The sequence below is a fragment of the Hippopotamus amphibius genome, chromosome 10 (genome assembly GCF_030028045.1).
Source record: "Hippopotamus amphibius kiboko isolate mHipAmp2 chromosome 10, mHipAmp2.hap2, whole genome shotgun sequence".
NCBI classification, from domain to species: Eukaryota; Metazoa; Chordata; class Mammalia; order Artiodactyla; family Hippopotamidae; genus Hippopotamus; species Hippopotamus amphibius.
The window spans coordinates 30,744,396-30,767,504 of record NC_080195.1 but is presented as its reverse complement, the minus strand read 5'-3'; the positions used below and the strand labels follow the sequence as shown (position 1 = coordinate 30,767,504).

Here is a 23,109-nt window from a genome sequence, read left to right as displayed (position 1 = left end):
ACATCAGTTCACTTGTAACTGCAGTGAGAGCAAACATGCATGCCGCACTTGCGATTTGCACAAAAGAAGAGCAGCGTGCAGTGATTCGTTTTTTGTGGTCTGAGAGTGTACCTGGTGCCGTTATTTATCAAAGACTTTGTGAGCAGTATGGAGAAAGTGTTTTGTCGCGAAGAAGTGTATATGAATGGATAGAGTCGTTCAAGGAAGGTCGCACAAGTGTTAGCCATCAAAAAAAATTTAAAAAAAAAGGAAAAAAAAATAATGAAGTGTAATAAGTGGGTAATACATAATGACTACCTTGTTACAAATGATATTTTAATTTTAATTAGATGTGCTATACAATCTCTGCTTATTTTGTTAAACCCAATACAGCATGCCTTTTCTCCTGTGTTTTATAAGTTGAAATTAGGAAGCATAATATCTTAAAAATGTTGAAAATAAATGGGCAGATCTCTGCTTAAATGGAAAAAAAAAAAAAAAAGGAGCCAGATTCACTTCTGATGAAGAAGTGAGGACTACAGTGCATTTATGGCTCACAGCTCAGCCTAAAGCATTGTTTAATGAGGGAATACGAAAGCTTGTTGACAGACGGACAAAGTGTATTGAAAAGCAAGGAGATTTTGTCGAAAAATGATGTATTTGCCTTTTCTAAAAGCTAATTAAAATAAAGTCGACAGCCAGAGTGCGGATAATTTTTGACTCACCCTTGTAGTACCATTGAAAATTTAGTTGATGAATGTAGAACAGTACACAGTTATCTCACAGTTAAATTTAAATAATTTAAATTGAGGTATAATAGTTTAAGAAATGAAAAATAAGAGAGAAATGGAAGTGAATAGTAAACTTATCTCGGGATGGGAAAAGATATTCTCACATAAAAATAATAACGTAATCACAAAGTAATATACTGTTGCTGACTACATTATAAAGTAATATGTCATGCCTTTCATTTAAAACAAAGTGCAAAAACGTTTACTAAAGTGTGGCAAAGTAAATATATATATTAACTCATTTAATTACTCATTAATTAGAAAAAAAGCACTGTAATGACATATATGTGGCATACACTAAAAGAATAATTTGGTCTTTGTTCCTGGTGTCTGACACAGAGCTCCTAAACCCCTTGGAATTTCCTGACTGATAGGAATGTTTTCTTTTATTCATAATGAGGTTCATCCAAAGAAACCTGAGTTTGTGCTCATAAGGTGATAGGATGGGGCCTCTAGATAGCTTCAGAATGGTGCTGGTCACCAGAAAGACCAAGTGATTAGAGGGATGGAACTTCTAGTTCCACTCACAACTTCCACTGAGGAGAGCAGTGTGGCTGGAGAGTGTAGAAATTTGGAACACTGAGATTCAGGGAGCTTCTGAGTTGGTAAAATAAAAATAAATATCCAACCGTTGTGTTTGTCTAATGAGTTGGGAATTGGAAATAACAATTGATGGTCAGAAGCATAACTTCTTATCGTCGTACAGCAAGTACGAGGGTGAGTCAAAAAATATCCACGCTCTGGCTGTAGACTTTATAGAAGTTTTAATGTAACCGGAGCGCAGATAATTTTTGAGTCACCCCCGTATAAATGAGCACATACTTTCCGGAAAGTGATTTAAAAATGTGTAAGAAGTCAAATATTTTATCACATCTTTTTATCTATTTTTGAAATTTATTACCATGTGTTACTATATTTTGAAATATTATTGAAATATAACATTATACTGGCTTCACATGTACATGATAGTGAGTCATACTTGTATATATTTCAAAGTGATCACCACAATACATCTAATTACTATCTGTCACCATATATGGCTGTAATGTTTTTCTTATGATGAGAAATTTAAGATTTACTCTCTTACTAAGTTTCCAGTGTGGAGTGTGGTATTAGTAACTGTAGTCACCATGTTGTGCTGTACATCTCCATGACTTACTTACTTTTATAACCGGAAGTTTGTGTCTCTTGACCCTCTTCACCCATTTTTGCCTCACCCCCCAAATCCCACGTCTGGCAACCACCAGTCTGCTCTCTGTATCCATGAGCCTGGGTTTTTTGTTTTTATTCTTCTTAGGATTCCACATGTAAGTCAGATCACACAGTATTTATATTTCTCTGTAAATATACATATATTTATATATATATTTCTCTGACATTTCATTTAGCATAATGCCCTCAAGGTCCATCCATGTTGTCACAACTGGCAAGATTTCATTTTTTTTTTTTTTGGCATTAAAAAAACTGTGGATAAGATACTACATTTTCTTTCTTTATTCATCCTTTGGTGGACACTTTAGTTGTTTCCACATCTTGGCTATTATAACTAATGCTTAAATGAACATTAAGGTGCAGATATATTTTTGAGTTAGTGGTTTCATTTTCTTCAGATAAATACCTACAAGTAGAATTGCAGGGTCATGTGGTAGTTCCATTTTTAACGTTTTGACGAACCTCTATAATGTTTTTCATAGTGGCTGCACCAATTTACATTCCCACAAACAGGAACAAGTGTTCCCTTTACTCCAGTTCTAAGCCAACACTTATGATTTCTTGTCTTTATGATAATAGCCATTCTAATATCCTACACGAATAAGAGAGAAAACTTAAGGATGAAAAAGTATTTCAGGAAATAATGCCTGGAAGAGCTTCAGATTTGTCAAAAGGCATAAATCACAGATGCAGGAAGCTGACAGTACATGACATAGAGTGAGCCCAGTGAAATCCACAGTAAGATACAGCATAATAAAGTTTCTGAACACTAAGGACAAAGAAAAATGTTAAAACTAGTGAAACAGCGTCTCATATATACTGCATAAACATAATTACAATAACATTTGGAATAAAACCGCATGGGCACTAGACATACAAATGCCAATAGAAAATTGCTGTGCTAGTTAACTAGTCTTCTGTCATCCCAGGTAACATTTAAATTCAGCACATGTCCTGTGGAAAAATGAGCCATTTATTTAAAAGGCCTCTGGTTTCTCACCCCAGCCCTGTTTGACCACTGAAAGCATTACAGTTTATCCATTTCTCCTGCGTGATTCTCTGCCTGGGAAAGTCCGATCATTAGCCCCTGCCCGACTGGGCAATATCCCCATGGAGGGAAGAGGAAAATAACAGGGATGGGGGAGGGAAGGGAAGAAGAAAGGAAGGAAAGATGAAGCCTTAGGCTTTCCCTGCTTGGTCCGGAGGAGCTCTAAGCTGGCAGTGACTTTTTGATCCCATGCCATTTTTAATAAATGTTTTCATTGACAGCTCTCTCTATGTGGCTGGAGTTTGTCATGTTGTTACTGGGAGGTAGGTTCTTGTCTCACTGCAGAGAGAATTCAGAGACGAGACAGGGATGCCAAGAAAGCAAAGCAAGGATTTATTTAAGCACTAATATGTTCTCAAGGGGAGAGCAGGCAAGGCTCAGGTGAGTACCTGACCTGAGGTTTTTGGCAAGCCAGTTATGTGAGGCGTAAAAACGAAGGAGTGGAAAATATTCATCGGGGAGGGAGGGTCGAAATTCCCTGATTTTCATCCCAGCTGCACCTTCCTGGGGGGAGGAGGGATTTGTGTCCTCATTTGGCCTTGATTGGAAGTATCCTGGTGTCATGGGTGCATGATGGGGACCTCTTATCTGCAAGGCTAACTTGATTGTGATGAGGGCCTAATGAGGACAGGTTGCATTCAGATGCCAGAGACTCCTGCTTTTCCCCACCTTTCTTTGTCTGCTTCCAGGACATTTATCACCCCCAGATGTGTGGTTTCCTGTCTGTCTGGGGGCGTCTGCTTTTCTTTTATCTGCCCAAGGGCCCCTGCTGTTTACAAGATGTGTGATTTCCTGCCATTTGGCCCGTGTCCCCTTCTCTAATCACACCTAGCTACCTGCTTGCTCTAACAACATGACAGTCCCTATTTTAGAAGCTGGCTTTTAGGCCATGGACCTTCCAGTAGTTTAATTGGATAGTGCCTATTCTCGAGAACAGACCACTGGAGAAGCCCGGATTCTGTAGTCACCGTTCATTCAATTGCTTCATGAAACAAAATACTCTTGTAAATTGTCTCCCTTGAGATAAAAGTGTTGTGTTGACTATGTTCTGTAACTGAGAGAAAGGGAGAGGTGAGTAGTGAATACTGAGCACTAACTAGTTCTGTGGTTTTCTGGGCAGACTTCCACTGATAATTGCACGTTTTGGCCACCCTCTCCGATCTTGCCCTTCCAACTCTTCTTCCTGTTTTTCTTAGGACTCTGAAGCTGCGGTCCTTCTTGAGTATTATGAGGCTGGTCAGCTAGGCTCTCCCCTCTGCCACTGTGTTCCCTGTTCCCTTGCTTTCTCACTTGGTTTCACCCAACAATGATCTTCATTTTATTTCAAAATCCCAGGAAGTCCTTTAATCTCTCACCTTCTAATTTGTCTCTTTCTGATTTTCCTTTACTCTCATCTGTTGGGAGAAAAAGGGGCTACTGTGGGTGCCAAGTCTGTGACTTTGAATTGGAATCACTCTATGGTTATTTTAAAAATTCGTCAAGGATATACTTTCTTTTCATTTGTTACTCTACAGTGTGCAGTTGTTTTCAGAGAGGTTAGAAAGTAAAGGCTTCTTTACTGCATTCTCATCAAATGTGGGTCCTTTGTAAAAATCAATCTGTTGATGGATAGATAGGAAAAGAGGGAGAAAAAGAGATTTTATTTCTTATCTATCAACATGAAGAAGAGTATGTCTTCCTTGTCAATTATAATAAAAATTACAAGTTATACTCCTAAATTTAATACTGTAATGTATTAAGTGAACAATATATTACATGAAGATAGGCATTATTCCAGCAATGCAAATTTGCTCAGTATTGGTTGTGATAGAGGCTTCTTTGAATTGTGTAATCATAAGACAGAATAGGAGTTTATCAAATCAGTTTATCAACTGATTGTAGTTTGTATAATTAGTTGAGGGGTGTTACGCACATCTCAGCATATTCATTTCAAACTGTCCAAAAAGAGGTAAACTAATCAATTGTCCAAACCAAATTGTCCAAAAAGAGGTAAACTAATCAATGACTGAATAAATAAAATTAACTGTCTTTTCCTTACCCATTCTTTCTTTCTGTCTGTCTGTCTGTCTTTCTTTCTTTCTTTCTTTCTTTCTTTCTTTCTTTCTTTCTTTCTTTCTTTCTTTGTTGGCTGCGTTGGGTCTTTGTTGCTGCACACAGGCTTTCTCTAGTTGTGGAGAGCAGGGGTCTACTCTTCATTGTGGTGCATGGACTCCTCATTGCTGTGGCTTCTCTTGTTGTGGAGCACGGGCTGTAGGTACGTGGGCTTCAGTAGTTGCAGCACACGGGCTCTATAGTTGTGGCTTACAGGCTTAGTTGCTCCGTGGCATGTGGGATCTTCCTGGAGCAGAGATTGAACCCGTGTCCCCTGCATTGGCAGGTGGGTTCTTAACCACTGTGCCACCCAGGAAACCCCTCCTTACCCATTCTTATACACGGAGCTGTATGAAAACATGCTTACATAATCCAAGCTTTTCTCCTCAGGAAATATCTTTTTTTAGTTATATCAAGGATTTTTTTTTTGAATCATGATACAATTTCTTCTGGGACACTATTGATGTTTCTTTTTTAAAGAGGGAAAACTTATGTGTTAGTCAGTATTCAAAACACCACCCCAACCACTGACCAAGGCTAAGTCTTTTCATAGTGTCCTTCTCTTTTCCTGTCATTACAAAAGAGTCAGCTACAAGTTGATCTGTTTAGTTGCAATAAATTCTATCAGAAGCATGGTTCTTAACTTTTCCTGGCTTACTTTTCTCCTAAAAACAACCCAGGGAGGTGTGACTGGTTTATTATTGCCTCAATGACAATGTTTAAGAGTACTAGAATGAAAATCCTTTTGTGGACAGGTAATGCTGTTTTGTGCAACATTTTATCATCCTTGTTGGCTTCATCAGCGCACTTTCAGTTAATGAGAGCTGATGTTTGTTCTTTCCTTAATTAGCAATGGTGATAGAAAATGGTACTTTTAGACTCTTCGTCAGATAGTGGGTATTCTATCAGATACTTAAGAAATTCCATCAGATAGTCTGAGTAGGTTCTCCCAAAGATATTCAAATTAAATTGAAATTTGGATAGACAAATATTAATGTAGAGTCTACACAGAAATCAGGTTAAATAAATAAATAATTGAAATAATATCCTATATTTAGTGAGCATTTCCTATGTGTCAAACACAGCTTTTGTTCCTTTATATGTAAGAAGCTAATTATAACTATGAGATAGTTATAGTTATTATTCCAGATTCAAAGATGGATAAACTGATGTGTATGGAGGGAGTAAATAAATTTCTCAAGGTCACCTTTGCTAATGCAAAAGATAAGAGAGATGGTCATTAAAGCTGGAAAAAATATAAAAATGACAGGAACACTGGTATTGAGCATCGATCATTGGGCTCTGTGAGTAAAGTAGTTCTTGTACTGAATATTGGCTCTGTCAATGGTGGCATGACCTTAAAAGTGTGCATTTAATTCTCATCCACTATGAAATGAGGATAAAAATATCTCCTTCACAGGGTCAATATGCGTATATATATTTTAAAAATTTTTAGAAAGTGCAAAGACAGATCCTAGCTCATTACCAACGGTCAATACAAGTTGGCTATTTTTGTACTTATATCAATTAATATTGATAAATGCACAGTTCTGCTCCCTCAAGGGGAAAAATAGTTTCTGACTCTCAAAATATGATATTTGATAAGGTAACAACACACCATTTGACTCCCAGTTCTTTTGTTAGAATGAGCAGATCTGAAATCCAGATTCATCTGGGGTGTATATATATCTTGTGCATCTACTTTTCATACCAAGTACAACTGTTCAACTCTTGATTTTACATTTGAGTTTTTGTTGTTGGTTGTTTCAACGTTTTAGTATTGTAACAGAGGATCTTGCGTAGCTGTCACTGTCGACACAAACTCAACTTGTAACTCCTCCATAAAATGCAATGGACACGGGGTATGTATAATGGTTACTCTGTTTTTAAGTACAGTTATTTTGTTCCATGTCAATAACATTTTTCAGTATAATAATGCTTAAAATTATTTGAGGTGTAGAAATTTATTTGGAAAATTGCAGTTGAATAAGGAAAGCAGATTCCATTATTCATGTATGTGTATGTGACTTATGTGTTCAGTCAGATCATATAGGCCTCATGAGCAAATAATTTGCTAAAATTCAATATGAAACTAGTATTATAATGTTAGATTAAGATTATGAAATTTTGGAAATGAGTTCATTAAGGATTACACGTATACACTTATACATTCATATAAATATTGCTTATAATAGAGTGTATCTATACTGATAAATATTTAAACACACAATGTATTTATATTACACATATTACTTATAATCTCATATTTTTATGGGAGCAGAGTTTCTTGTTCATTCTGACCTGCTTCATCCTTGAACAGTTTCAGTGTGTTTCCCTGCATGTCTCTTCCATCCTGTATTTGAAAAGTTATTCACTGATGGACTTCCGGATAATGTTAAATTTTTACTTAACTATGGTAAATAGTGGTATAGTGGATGCTGTTGTACATTCACCTTTGCACATTTATCTGATTTCTTAAATTGTTAGCAGTAAAATCTGACAAGCCAAATGCATGTACCATTTAAATTTTCATTAACATATTGTCTTCAAGAAATATTATACCAGTATGTGCTCCCATCTATTGTGTATAAAAATGCATATTTCCTCATATTCTGGCCAGACTAGTTTCTGTATCTTTTTAATCTCTTCAAACATGCTAAATCCGTTGTTAACTTGCATTTATTTCATAATTAATGATACAGTTCTTACGTATGCATGGTCATATTTTCCATTTGTATTTCTATTCATCCATTGTGAAATTGTCTACCAGGTTACAGAAATTTTATAAACATTGTAAGTTTTTCCAAACATGCATTTGGCTTTAACTTTGTGGCTACTGTCTTTTGCCGTTGCGATGCTTCATATTTTATATAGTAATCCAGGGAAAAAGTGACCTGTCTGCATGTCTTTTAAAACATTTTTCTCCCAAATCACTTACATGTCCTATTATTTACAGTTTCTTTTCTGCTTCTTTCCTCTCATTTAATTTTAATTAATTTCTTGTTAATGTTTTCACAAACCTATTTCTAGATTCTCTCTTCTGTTTCTGGCCTTTCTTTCAACTCACCCACAGATCACATTTATAAATATTTTCTAGCCTTTCCATTTCTGGCCCAATAAATTTTATTATCTATGTCTGACGAAGAAAACGTCCCCCTTTAGTCCCCCCCCCCTTTTTTTGGGTAAAAATTGGCTGTTACCACAGGTAACTTTTTTAAACTAGCACAATTCATAGTATATTTTTTTTTATACAAAAACAGGTTTGTTGGATTAGTGAATGGATAATTTATGTCATCTCAAATATAAATCATAGCAGGTGAATGTCTTTTTTTTAATGTTAAAAGTAACATATTATGTGGTTTTGTTTTTTTTTTAATTTTATTTATTTATTTATTTTTTGGGAGGTACACCAAGTTCAATCATATGTCTTTATACACATATCCCCGTATTCCCTCCCTTCCTTGACTCCCCCCACCTCGAGTCCCCCCCACCCTCCCCGCCCCAGTCCTCTAAGGCATCTTCCATCCTCGAGTTGGACTCCCTTTGTTATACAGCAACTTCCCACTGACTATCTGTTTTACAGTTGGTAGTATATATATGTCTGTGTTACTCATAATATATTTGAACTCCCACTATTTTATAATTTCTAGCTTCATAATTCCTACAACTTTCTAGAATAAGACATTTCAGTTGTATCAGAATATTATGTACTTTTATATAAAAATACAAGAGATAAATAAGAGAAAAATCTTTGGGAAATTTGAAAAGATATTGCATGAACATTATTATATTAATTTTATTTTAAAAATTGCTTTCCCCTTTAATATAAAAACTACCTATAATACACTAAACTACAAAACTTTAATAATTGACATTGACTCAAAATAGCAAGTACTGTGTTTAATTTCTATCTTATACATAAAATGCACTTTTGGAATTTGGCTTTGGTTTTAGGTTTGCAATACTCTGCAGAACTGTCACTGTGATGCTGGATACGCCCCTCCACAATGTGAGGCCACACCTTCATCACCAGGAGGAAGCATCAATGATGGGTTCTGGGCCGTATCAGGTGAGTATCTAAATCAGCGTACCCCAACAGAGCCTTCTGCACTTAGAGAAATATTATCCACCCCCATGGTCTGTTTGGCTTTTGAGCACCTGACATGTGGATAGTGCAACCAAGGAAATGAACTTTCCATTTTATTTCACTTTATTTAATTTAAATTTAAATAGTAACTTGTGGCTGGTAGCTACTTTATCGGACGGTGCAGCTCTAGATCATACTGTCAGTCAAAATTTTGTATATGGTTTAAATTCAAATCTAGAAATGAACATTTTAACAGATCTCCTCCTAATTTTAACAATGGCTTCCAGAACTTTTCTATTGTAAAACAGACTTTTCTAGAGAGATACAGTTAAATGATAGAATAGGCGATAGTTTTGTTAGATAGTCTATATACTATAAGGATGTTAGCTACTGTGATGTGCTAGTTCACAACAGAGTTGCCTCTTTCACGTTTACTATTGAAGGGTAAAACTAATAAAGTCTTCCACATCCACTATTTGAATAGTAGGTGGCACGAAATATTTTTTAATTTATTTGGTGAACAGTCATGAACAACCGTAGCCGATTCAATTTTTCTAAACTTGACAATGTAAAACTCTCAGGACAGAATAATTCCATTAATGTCTTTCTATCCTTTGTGCTTCTGTTCTTATATATTTTATTTATGTATATGTTGTAAACCTGACAATACATCATTGTATTTGCCTTAAAATAGGCAATGAAATGTTGAAGAATTTTAATTTAAATATTTACATTTACCCTCATGTTTTCTAGGGATTTTCAACTTCTCCAGCACATTCAAATTTCCATGTGGGTCATTTCTTTTCAACTGGAAAAACTTTCTTTTGTATTTCTTTCTGTGTGTACCTTATTGTGACTAATTGTCTCAGCTTTTGTCATTAAAATGTTTTTATAATGTCTTAATTTGTGAATGGTGTTTTCACTGGAAGCAGAATTGTTTCTTTCAGCAATTCATAGACAGAATCCCTTTGTATCCTGGCTTCCATTTTTGTGGTGAGAATGCAGCCGTCACTCTTATTATTCATCCCAATAATATGATGCTTCTTTCATTGCTTGTCTGAGTTTCAGACTCACTTTATATCTCAGGTTTTCCATAGTTTCACTATGGTTTACCAAGACGTGTTTTTCTTTGAATTTATTCTCTTGGGTTGGCTGAGATCTGGAATCAATAAGTTGTATTTTGGGAAATCTTGGAGAAATTATTAGTCATTGTCTCTTTTTTAATATTTATTTTTTATCAAACATATTTTGCTTTTTAAAAATGTCCGCACAGTGGCATTCGCTCTATGGTGTACGGTTCTGTGAGTGTGGACAAATGCACGTGTTGTGTTCCCACCACTACAGTCATGATGCACGACAGCTGCTTCATCTCATAGCGTCCCTCTGGCTGCAGCCCTTTGTGTTCCTCCCCCACTGCCAGTGCCTTGCAGCCAGTGACCTGGGCTCGTCACTATAGAGTCGCCTTCTCCAGAGTGTCCTAGACAGGATATGTGCGTGTGAGATTCATTCCTGTTCTCATATGTTTTAATAGTTCATTCTTCTTTAGTGTTAAGTAGCCTTCTCTTGAAATGTGTACTATACTTTTCTTATCCATTCACCCATTGAAGGGTATTTGGGTTGTTTCTAGATTTTGGCAATTATGAATAAAACTGCTGTAAACATGTGCACATAGGCTTTTGTCTGTATATAAGTTCTCACTGTAATGCCTATAAGTGCGATCGCTGGATTGTTTACTAAGTGTACTTTCTTTATTGAGTGTATTTTTAATTTTTTAAGCAACAGCCAAACTATTTTCCAAAGTGGCTTTACCATTTTCCTTCACTCCATTCATCTGTGAGTGTCCCAGCTACTCTGTACAGATGATCCATACTTCACAAGCAGTTGGTATTGTCATTTGGGGTGGTTTTGTTTGATTTTGTTTGATTTTGTTTTCCCAGCTTTAGATGTGTAATGATATCCCATTGTTATTTTTAGTTAACTTGTTATGTTGAAATAATTATAGGCTCATAAAGAGTTGAGAAAATTTAGAGAGCAGTCTTGTGTATCCTTTACTCAGCTTCAGTCAGTGTTAACGTGTTTCAGTACTAGGGTAGAATATCAAAACCAGGAAATGGACATTGATGAAATACACAGACCTTATTCACAATTCACCAGTATACACATACTTATTTGTGTATACGTGTGTGTATGCCTTCACACGTGTGTATATTTTGTTCTAAGCAATTTCACTACAAATTTGTGTAGCCACCATCACAATCAAGATATAGAACTGCATCATCACTACAAGGCCCCTAATATTATTACTCCTTTATTGATTGATTGATTGATTGATTGATTGATTGATGGCGTTGGGTCTTTGTTACTGCACGTGGGCTTTCTCTAGTTGTGGTGAGTGCGGGCTACTCTTCATTGCGGTGCACAGGCTTTCTCATCGTAGTGGCTTTTCTTGTTGCGGAGCACGGGCTCTAGGCAATTGGGCTTCAGTAGTTGCAGCATGCAGGCTCAGTAGTTGTGGCGCACAGCTTTAGTTGCTCCACAGCATGTGGGATTTTCCCAGATCAGGGATCGAAGCCTTGTCCCCTGCATTGGCAGGTGGATTCTTAACCACTGTGCCACCAGGGAAGTCCTGTTACTGCTTTACATAGCTACCCGGATCCCCTCTTTCCCCATTCCGAACTCTTGGCAACCACTAAACTGCTCTCCATCTTTCTAATTATGTTATTTCCTTAATGTTATATAAATGGAATCACGTAGTTTGTATCTTTTTGAGATGGTCTATTTCTCTTGCATAATTCCCATGAACTGCATCCAAGTCATTCCATGTATGGACACTTCATTTCTTTGTATTGATGACTAGTATTCCTTTGTATGTCCGTATCATATTTTGTTTAGTTATTCACCCATTGAAGGACATTGTATGGATGCCAGTTCTTGGTTATTGTGAATAGATCTGCCCTGAAGATTTGTGTGGAAGATTATGCATGAAAATAAATGTTTAATTCTCTGGGAAGCATGGCCAAGAGTGAAACTGCTGTGTCAGTGGTAAGCCATTTATAACTTTAAAAGCAACTGCCAAACGTTTTGCAGAGTGGTTATACTGTTGGACATCCCCATCAGTGATATATGAATGACTGGGTTTTTTGCATCTGTGCCAGCATTTGAAGATACAACCAATTTTTTTTTTTTTTGCCATTCTATCGGTGTGTTTTAGTACCTTCTTGTGTTTTGTTTTGTTTGTAATTAATGAATTTATTTATTGGCTGTGTTGGGTCTTCGTTGATGCTGTGTACCAGCTTCCTCTAGTTGTGGAGAGCAGGGGCTACTCTTGGTTGTGGAGCACAGGCTCTAGGCATGTGGGCTTCAGTAGTTGTAGCGCATGGGCTTAGCTGTTCCGCTGCATGTGGGATCTTCCCAGACCAGGGCTCGAACCCGTGTCCCCTGCATTGGCAGGCGGATTCTTAACCACTGTGCCACCAGGGAAGCCCCTCTCATTGTGTTTTTAATTTGTGCTTCCCCGATGGATAGTGATGTTGAATATCTTTAATGTGTTTATTTGGCGCCTGCATATCCAGTTCAGTGAAAAGTCTGTTCATATCTTTTGCCCCTTTTCTAATTGTATTGTTTATTAAATGTTGCGTTTTCAACACTGTATTTTGAGGATTTGTAGGATTTGTGATTTGAACACATTCTCTCCAAGTCTGTATTTGTTTTTTTCTTAGACCAAAAGGTATTTTTTTCCCAATTCTTATTTTGATAATCTCTTCTTCTTTCCCTTTTTGAATCTATGCTTTTGGTGTCCAGTATATGACTCTTTGTCAGTCTTAAGTCTTGAAATTTTCTGCTATGATATGTGTAAAAGGTATAGTTTTGTTTTATATTTAAGTCCATGGTCCAGTTTGAGTTACTATTTAAAAAGGGTGGGAAATTAATTTTCCAAAGTTTGGGTGTCAAATGGTTCTAGCACAATTCTTTGAAAAAATTTTGTCCACTGAGTTGACTTTGCACCTCAGTTAAAAATTAATTAGAGATTTTTGTGTTGGTGTATTTCTCAGATCTCTCTTCTATTCCATTGATCTATGTGTCATTCCTTCCACCAGTACTACACTGTTTTGGTTATTGTACCTATGGGGTAATCGCTAACATTAGGAAAAGTGAATCCTCCCATTTCATTCTTCTGTTTCAAAATTGTTTTGGCTATTTTAAAGTTTCTCCTTTCCATATACCTTAAGCTTGTCTACGTTCACAAAAAAATCTTGCTGTGATTTTGATACAAATTGTGTTAAACCTATGGATCAATTTAGGAAGTTTTACATGTTTATTATTAACTATTGAATCTTCCAGTCTAGGACCACAGTATTTCTCTCCATTTATATGTCTTCTTTAATTTCCTTCTTTATAATTTTGTAATTTTATTTTATTATTTCATATTTGTTATCTCACTTTCTTTAGAACTGTTGTAAATACTGTTGTACTTTAATAGAACATATTTTTATTTTATATTTATAAACACCAATTAAAATGATTAATCAATGTTTATAACTCCTACATCACCTAACTCCTTTCTTCAACTTTCCATGTGTATTTGTCCGCTTGTAACTCATATCAAATAAATGTTAATGTCCAAGTGTAATAAAAGGTGAAAAGATACTATCCTAGATCTTCTTTACGATACAGAACGTTCTAGGTATTTGTGACAAAATATTACATGCTGAACTGGATGAGAATATCATATTTCCTTTTTGTTACAAGAAATATTTTGTTCATTCATTGATTCTTCAATTGGAGGAAAATTATGACAGCATGGTCTGATGACTTGTAACATGAGATTTCACTTGTATGATCAATTTCAACATCTCCATTATAAAGTTAAAAAAAAAAAAGAGCCCTGGAGGGGCTCTTCTGTTCCTCCCCAAATGTTGATATATTACTTGGGCAACAAAATTAGAACACTGAAATTTGCCAATGGAAAAAGTAAGGCGTCTAGAAATAAACTCCCACATATGCAGTTAGGATGCCATGACCACTCAAGGGGAAAAAGGATGGTCTTTTCAACAAATGATATTGGGATAACTGGATGTCAACATACAAAAGAATGAAGTTGGACCGTTACTTTCACCATAAAAAAATTAACTCCAAAGGAATCAAGATTTAAATGTCAGAGTTAAAACTATAAAATTCTTAGAAGAAAACAAAGGGGGCAATATTCATAACATTGGATTTAGAAACAAAAACAGTTTCTCAAATATGACACTGGAAACACAGGCAACAGAAGAAAAAAGTAGATAAATTAGAATTTTATAATTAAAAACTATTGTGCCTCTAAGGACACTATCGATAAAGTAAGAAGCTAACCCACAGTATAAGAGGTATGTTTACAAATCATATCTCTGATGAAGAATTAATATGTAGAATATGTAAAATACTCCTACAACTCAACTACAAAGAAACATATAACTCGATTAAAAATGGCAAAGGACTTGAATAGACATTTCTTCAAAAAAGATACATTGATGGCCAATAAGCACATGAAAAGTTGCTCAACATCACTCATCGTTAGGGAATTGCAGGCCAAAACTCCACCTACATACTAATTCAAGCCTGTTGGGCTGGCCGTTATTTTAAAATTTCAGAAAGTATCAAGTTGTGGTGAGAATATGGAGAAACTGGAACCCCTGGGCATTGCTGGTGGAAATGTAAAAACGCTGCAGCCCGTGTGGAAAATGATATGGTGGTTCCTCAAAAAATTAAACATAGAATTACCATATTATCCCGAAATTCCATGTCTATGTATATAGCCCAAAGCATTGAAACCATGGGCTCAAACAGATATTTGTACACCCATCTTCTTAGCAGTGTTATTGACAATAGCCGAAAGGTGTAAACACCCGAATGTCCATCAGCAGAATACACATACAGTGGTCTGTACATACCATGGAAAATTATTTAGCTTTAAAAAGGAATGAAATTCTGACACGTGGTGCAACGTGGATGGAACTTGAAAACCTTATGCTAACTAAAACCAGTCACAAGAGGACAGGTGTTGGATGTATGAGGTACCTACAGTAGCCAATTCATAGGGACAAAGTACGAGGGTGAGACAAAAATTATCCGCACTCCGGCTGTAGCATTTATAGGAGTTTTAATATAACTGGAGTGCAGATAATTTTTGACTCACCCTCATAGAAAGGTAGTTGCCTGGGGCTGGAGGGAGGGGGACATGGAGTTTCAGTTTGGGAGGATGAAAAAGTTCTAGAGTTTGATATGGTGATAATAGATGCACAGAGATGTGAAGGTACTCAATACCATTGACTGTACACTCAAAAATATTTAAAGTAATAAATTTTATGTGTTTAGTATTTTACCACAATAAAGCAAAATTGTCAGGCAAAAATTCCATTTTATGACATCACCAAAAATATACAATGTTTAGACCTAATTTTATGAAAAGAAGTATAAGATATGCGCTGAAAGCTAAAACTACATTATTGAAAGTATGATCTGCGTAATGTAAAGACATCTCCTGTTAATGTATTGGGAGACTCAATATTGTTAATACAAAAATACTCTCAAAATTGATCTACACATTCAACACAATCCTTAACAAACCCAAGCTGTCTCTTTTGCAGAAACCGAAAAGCTGATCTTAAAAGTCTGACAGCAATTCAAGCAACACAGAATAGTAAAAACAATCTTGAAAACATAGTTTCCGAGAAAACTTGAAACTGAAAACACAATTCCAAAACATATTACAAAACCAAATAATTAGGACAAATAAGGACAGACATTTACTTCAATAGAATAGAAGAGAGAATCCGGAAATAAAGCTTCATTGATGCCAAAACAATTCAGAGAAAGGATGGTCTCCTAAAACAACGGTGTTGGGGCAAGTAGATGTTCACACGCAAACAGAGTTAGATTACCACATCACAGCATTCACAGAGATTAACAGACATTGGATCATAAATATAAATGTAAGAATTAAGGTTATAAAACACTTAACATGCATGTGAGTAAATCTTTTTGACCTTGACATAGGCTGTGTTATCGAAGACACCAAAGTATAAGTGAAGAAAGAAGCAATAGACTGATTGAATTTCATCAAAATTGAGAACTTTTGTGCTGCAAGTGATAAAACCAAGACAGTGAAGGACAAACTACAGAGTGGGAGAAAATATTTGTAAATATTATATCTCCTATGGGACTTGTATCCAGAATATATAAAGAACACGTACAAGTCCATAATAAAAAGACAAATAACCCAATTAAAAATGGGAGGGGATTTAAATAGACACAACTCCACAGAAGATATACCAATGGCCAAAAAAGCCCATGAAAAGATGTTCAACATCTTAGGAAAATGCAAATCAAAACCGCCGTGAGTTACTACTTGACACTCATTAGGACAGCTATTATAATAAAAAACACAGGCAACAAGTACCAGTGAGGATGTGGAGAAATTGCAATCTTCTTGGTGCTCTTTTTACAAGTACTGTTCAAACTCTAGTTTCTCTTTTCCACTCTCACACCAGTAAGAGCTGCTGTCTAATTAGCTTCAGACCGTCTCACACTCTGTATGTATATACACACATATATATTACTTATCCTTCTGCCAAGGACAAATGGGAAGATCCCCTTAACACTTTTGGAATCCTTAATCTGCAGAGCAACTTTCTGTTCAGTGCTGCACCCTTCAGGTTCCCACCGTTTCTTCTGCTGTGAACTCTGTCCCCTACTCTGTGGGGATGCTCTACTTTGCCTAGGACTCCGATTCTCTGTGCTGAGATCAGCAAATTATCTTTGATAGAATTGTATTTCCATAAAATCAACATCATGTTTGCTTTTCTTCAGATATTATAGTTCTGTGTTTCCTGTTGACTTCCAGAAACCATTTCCTTCATGTATTTTGTCCTGTTTCATATTTTTATTTTTTGACACATTTAATGGAAAATTTTCATCGTGCCCCAAAGTGGAAACTCCCTATCTTCCTTCCGGAAAGTAACAGATATCTACCAGTTAATCTAGTAATAGTTTCTTCAATCAGTCTTTGGAGTAATTAAGTACATGAGAAGGAAGCTCCACTAGCAACATGATAATTTTAGTAAAGATGGATTAAAGGAGAGTTGACCTTTTCTAACGGATGAGGCTGGGAAAGGAGAGCTTTGAAGTGCTGAGTTCTACCATAGCATGAGACTGCTGCAGTGTTGGATTAGTTTCAATATTTTTCCATATATTTGCTAATTCATTTCTTACATAAAACTTCCTAAATCACTTTCTTTTAGGTAGATCACGTCTACTCAACATATAATTGGACTGTGTATATGTTTCAACGTCACCTCTTTTCTCTTTTTGAGGGGGTATTAAATTCATATACACTTAATATCATCACAGTTGCTTTGGCAGTAATCCTGATTGATTAATTTAGTTTTTTGTATCTTAATTGTCTGGTTTATTTCTTTTGCTTAACTGGACCAAGTTTAAATAGATTTTGTTTTCTAGTATAATGTAATATCTTTATAACACCAAGAGGGATATCTGTTTTTCTAATTAATACAGTCAATATTAAAATAATATCACTTTATACATCTATTATGTAAATTTAACCTAGTCAACTGTTATTGTTTTCTTTTTAAATTAGCCTGAGTTATATCAATAATTTTCCTTAATTTTTAAAACAGTTGTTTTTTTGCTCTGTTTTTAAATGGAAGAAACTATTAGATGATATTATCAATATAATATGTTCTAAGTAGCAGTTCATAGAAAGGAATATGATAAAAATCAAATACATGAGCATGTAGCACATAAATATTATACATATAAAGATTAAAAATAAACCACAATAATTTTCGTGAAACAATTTTTAAAACAGTTTTTTTTGCTCTATTTTTTAAATGGAAGAAACTATTAGATGATAATATCAATATAATGTGTTCTAAGCAGCAGTTCACAGAAGGGAATATGATAGAATAAAATACATGAGCATGTAGCACATAAATATTAAATATACGTATAACGATTAAAAATAAACTATGTATTTTTGACAGGAATACATAATGCACTTTGGGGCATAGTCACAGAATATTGCAAAACACTTTTAAATTTAAATTTATTCATTCTATGATCATATTATTTGAATTCCAAATTTTTATAATTCAAATTACTGATATGCTTTGAATAACATTTTTGAAAAAACTAAAAGTTACTCTTATGTTTTCAGGTAAAACTACAGACATGTTGGCAAGACGACGTCGTGCTTCTCGAAGAAATGGCCTCGTGATCAGTTTCTACGTTTTCCTACCTTTCCTCATTTTAATTGCCATCGTTGCTCTTAAATGGAATAAAATGAAGATACTTCGGAACAAAGAGGATACAATAAGTGGAGGGTAAGTAAACTCATTATTTTTATATTTAATGTTTAAAATGCTTTATGAGAACATTCAAATGTTATTCAGTATTGTAAGTAGGGACTCTTGGGTGGATTGGGTTAATGTTTAGAAACATACCAAATGTTTAGAAATATACCAGTTTTTTTCAGATTTCAGACAGGTGGGTATCCTTCATGTTTATATAGGCCCAGGAGCAATGGAAATTACTCGGTAAATCCTTGGTACCTCTCAAACAGAAAGCCATGTTGCCTGTAATTGCTTTAGAGGGTTCTGTCTACGTCCCAAGCAACCCCATTTTCCTTCCGGTTATGCCAAGAAGATTAATAGAGACAGGGCAGCATAGGAGATGAGGAAGGTGACGATTAATAGAGATAGGGAAGCACAGAATATGGGGAGGCTGAGAAAATATAAGATGGCAAAGAATGAGGGAGAGAACACACACAGGCCACTGCCCATTTTACACATAATTAGTAAAGTTCGTGTGTTTATAAAATTAGAATTAAGGCACTTGCGCAGCTCTTCCTTTTTTTTTTTTTCTTTTTTTTTTGCAGCAGAGCTTGATTAGGTCTTTTTTTATAAATGAAATGTACTTACCATATGACATTATATTCGTTTCATGGGCACAGCATAATGCTTTGATATTTGTATATAATGCAAAATGATCACCTCAATAAGTCTAGTTAACATTTGTCATCATACACAGTTATAAAAATTTGGTTTTCTCCTGATGAGGAGTTTTAAGATCTACTCTTTTTAGCAAGTTCCAAATATGCAATTGATTATTATTAACTATAGTCAACATGCCGTACATTATATCCCCATGACATGTATTTTATAACTGGAAGTTGGTACCTTTTGACCCTCTTTACCCATTTTGCTACCCCCTCCAACCCATTATCTCTGGCAACCACCCATCTGTTCTCTGAATCTATGAGCGTTTATTGTTTTTTGTTTTTTTTTAGATTCCACATGTAAATGGGATCATACTTTCTCTAACTTATTTCACTTTCATACAGCTTTTTTCCTTACCTAAACAACAATACAAGCCACAATTTGCTTAGTGAATATTTAGGAAGATGAGAATGCAGAAGTAAGGATAAAGAAGTGGGTCTCATTTCTTCATTGTAAAGGAAATCATTTTTGTTTCTTATTTTAGTAGCCAGAGATAAAATTATGATATAAAATTTCAATCAACACCTCTGCTTCCCAAGTTAGTTAATCTTATTTATGAACGAGTTAGCAGCAGCCAGTTAAGTTAAGGGCAGTATTCTGCATGATTCATAAATCATTCAATTGTTGTAAATTGACCTAATTGAATGATATCTGACAGAAGTCTTCCTGCTCTTACTTAAGGCAACTTGGAAAAATCTGAATAATTGCAAGAACTCAACCTGACTTTTGGAAGAGATGGTATAGTAAGGTGTCATTGATCTTAAATAACAAAACTACTCATGACAGCCTCAATTTTAGAGGGCAAGGGCAAGAAATGATGTAGAGCTGGAACACAAAAGGGTGGTAATGAACTGAATGGTTACAAACTAGGTCATTCTCTCCATCACCCAAAGGCTTTGTGATTGACACCACCTCTTCTTGTCTATGTCCTTTCTCTCCAAGACGACTGCCGTGCTTACACGTGGCCCAGAGTACCTATAATCTGTCAAAAGCAGTGCCTGTTAGTTCACTTTCTCAAGAGACAGAAGGAAATAACTGTGCAAGTGTATCTAATTTCAACCAGTGTTCTGTCTGCATTTATAATCCTGAGCTAGGTGTTCAAACCTGATTTTATCATCCATGGCCAAAGAATTGTAGCTATGTAATAGGAACATGTACACTGTGACATTTCCTCTTCAACAGGAACCCAGTGTGCATAGGAGCCAAATAAAAAGTGGAGGCTGTATAAAATGTAATTAAACACAGAGGCCTCATTAAGGACCTCGTTAACAGAAGTGAAATAATAACTACTTACACAGTTATTTGATAGAAATAATATAATCGAAGTTATAACATAAAAATTTACATGTAATTACCTGTTTAACTTTGGAGAAGCATTATTCCAGATATTTTAATATTTTATGCTGTCTTCCATGTAGACAAAATAAAGAAAAGTAGTAGATGGATTTTTAGTTTGAAATTTTAAAAATGCTTCACATAGTTAAAAGTTAGGCTGACCTTAGTCACATATTTTCTAATATAAGACTGAGGATGGGAAATGAAATTTACATATATTGAGGGCCTACTAGATGCCAGGCAGATGCTAAATGCACTCACCCTCCAAGGCAGAAAAACTATTCTTTACTATAAGATGGAATAAAGTAGGCTTCTTATATGTAGTTCAAACCAAACACTAGAATGTATGACCCCTGAGGGGCTACAGGATGCAAAGCGGGTGTGGGTACACATTAACTGAGTTGTGAGTACACACCTGGCTGTATTACTTTCCTTGACTTTGTTAAAATTACAGTGTTTCCTGACCTTAAAAATAATCCTGTTCTTTTTAAACAGATCTCTATCAGAAGACAGCAGTCATAACAGCAGCCAGCTTTACAGTTAAAGGTGAAGTAAAGGAACCAAACTATTGACAAAATGAGACAATGCCTTAAATACTTTAAAAATAGTTTTTACCGTACCTCAGAATAAGAAAGATATTATTTCTGTATTTCATCATTTTGATTTCTGTTTGTTACTGTCAGTTACTAAAAGAAAGACTAAAACAAAGCATTTGATGTTAATTTTATTTTCTCTAGAAACATTTAAGGTTACCTCACATTAGCCACAGATTTATTCAGTGACATCTTTGTAAAAAGAAATGACTTTAAAGAGATCTTAAATATGTTCTTAAAATACTTATGAACAGTCATGCATTTGATTGGCAGATTGAAGGTTCTAACTGAGAGGTTTATACAAATTGTCTCCCAACACTTGTATTTCTTTCTCACTGACTCCCCAGTTATTGTTCTCCTTATTTTATTTTTTTAACATCTTATTTTATATTGGCGTATAGCTGATTAACAATGTTGTGACGGTGTCAGGTGCACAGCAAAGCGACTCAGCCTTACATATACATGTATCCATTCTCCCCTCGACTCCCCTCCCATCCCGGCTGCCAGCCTACATTGTGTTCTCCTTATTTTAGAAAGAAGGAAACAGACATAAAGGACATAAATAATTCCCCACCTGTATAGAATTTTAGTAAGTTTTTGAGTTTAAGACAGTCAGACTCCAGGGTTGAAACTCTTAAGAACTCCACGATTTTCCCACATATTTTCTGATATAAGACTGAGGATGGGGAATGGAATTTACATTTATTGAGGACCTACTAGATGCCAGGCAAATGCTAAATGCATTCACCCTCCAAGGCAGAAGAACAGTTCTTTACGATAAGATGGGATAAAGTAGGCTTCTTATGATATATGTAGTTCAGATTTCTAACTCATATGTGTAAAGAAATTCTGATATTTGATATATTAGACTTATTACTGGGAGTAAAGGAAAAAAATCAAAAACTCATCTAAGAATGACATCGCGAGTTCATCTCTTTACTCACCTGCCATATCTGACTTTGATGGAGAAACCATTTATAACACCCATGCTCAATGTAAAGTAGTCATTTTCTGCCTAGACCAATGTCTACCTCTTCTCTGATCACTTTATTAAAAGCCCACATCTTAGGTGAGGATTGTGGCCCTTGGCTGTCTTCTTCTCATGTCCTTCAAACATAGCTTCATCCTCATGCTGGGTGTCTTCACCTGAACTCCTCACCTCCACACAACTTCAGTCCTTTTCTCCTAGAGTGGTACACTGAGCACGCCGTCTCCCTGGGTTTTTCCAACTCTTAAGTCATAAATTCAATATCTTGCTTTCTTTTACATGTTTTTTCTGTTTTCCAGTGTCCTCCTGCCCACACTACTTTATGGTTATGTTAAAGTCTTGCCTCAAGAATTTGACACATTTGTTCCATAAACGTATTTTAGAAGTTGATCATACAGTGTTTTGAAAGGTGATTCATCGTATGGAGAAGATTAGAGCAGTGGGGCAACTGGGCAGTTGATGCTGAGGGAGGCACTGGGTAGCAACGTTAAATGCGGCGGACTGGGTAAGCCCTGCTGAGCAAGTGATGAGTCAGCAAAGAATTGGAGGAGGTGCAAAGAATTACCCAGGTTAGATGTCTGAAAGGAGTCCCCTGACATCACAGAGTCAAGGCACAGAAGCTTTTGTTTAAATGTAAGGGATACAGTGCAGCAGGAGAGGATGCAGGCAAGCACTGGGTGTCAGGCACAGGTCCCAAGGTTCCTTCTTGTAAATCTTAAGCAGCCCATCATAAATCCCACTGTCCTTAACTCAGCAAAAAGTAAAAGCAGATACTCAGGCTTTCCCACAGGTAAAGAGAGAGCTTTCTCATTCCAGCTGTAAATCAACTCTGTCTTACACAGGCATAGAGCTGGCAGAGCTACCCCATGCATATACCTGGGCAGGAGCTTTTCAAGCACAGGATGATACAGTGAACAAAAAAAAGTCATG

The 23,109-nt window shown here is 35.8% G+C and overlaps 1 protein-coding gene across 1 annotated transcript in view; it reads left to right on the top strand.

Moving 5' to 3' along the window:
* Window positions 1-23,109, top strand: part of LOC130830308 (A disintegrin and metallopeptidase domain 3-like) — a 102,270-nt gene that overhangs the window by 77,950 nt on the left and 1,211 nt on the right. The window contains exons 17-20 of the mRNA XM_057697477.1: window positions 6,900-6,983; window positions 9,076-9,190; window positions 18,423-18,588; window positions 21,094-21,144. Coding sequence (XP_057553460.1) covers window positions 6,900-6,983; window positions 9,076-9,190; window positions 18,423-18,588; window positions 21,094-21,142 — 414 coding nt within the window. The 3' untranslated portion in view covers window positions 21,143-21,144. The remainder of the gene's footprint in view (window positions 1-6,899; window positions 6,984-9,075; window positions 9,191-18,422; window positions 18,589-21,093; window positions 21,145-23,109) is intronic.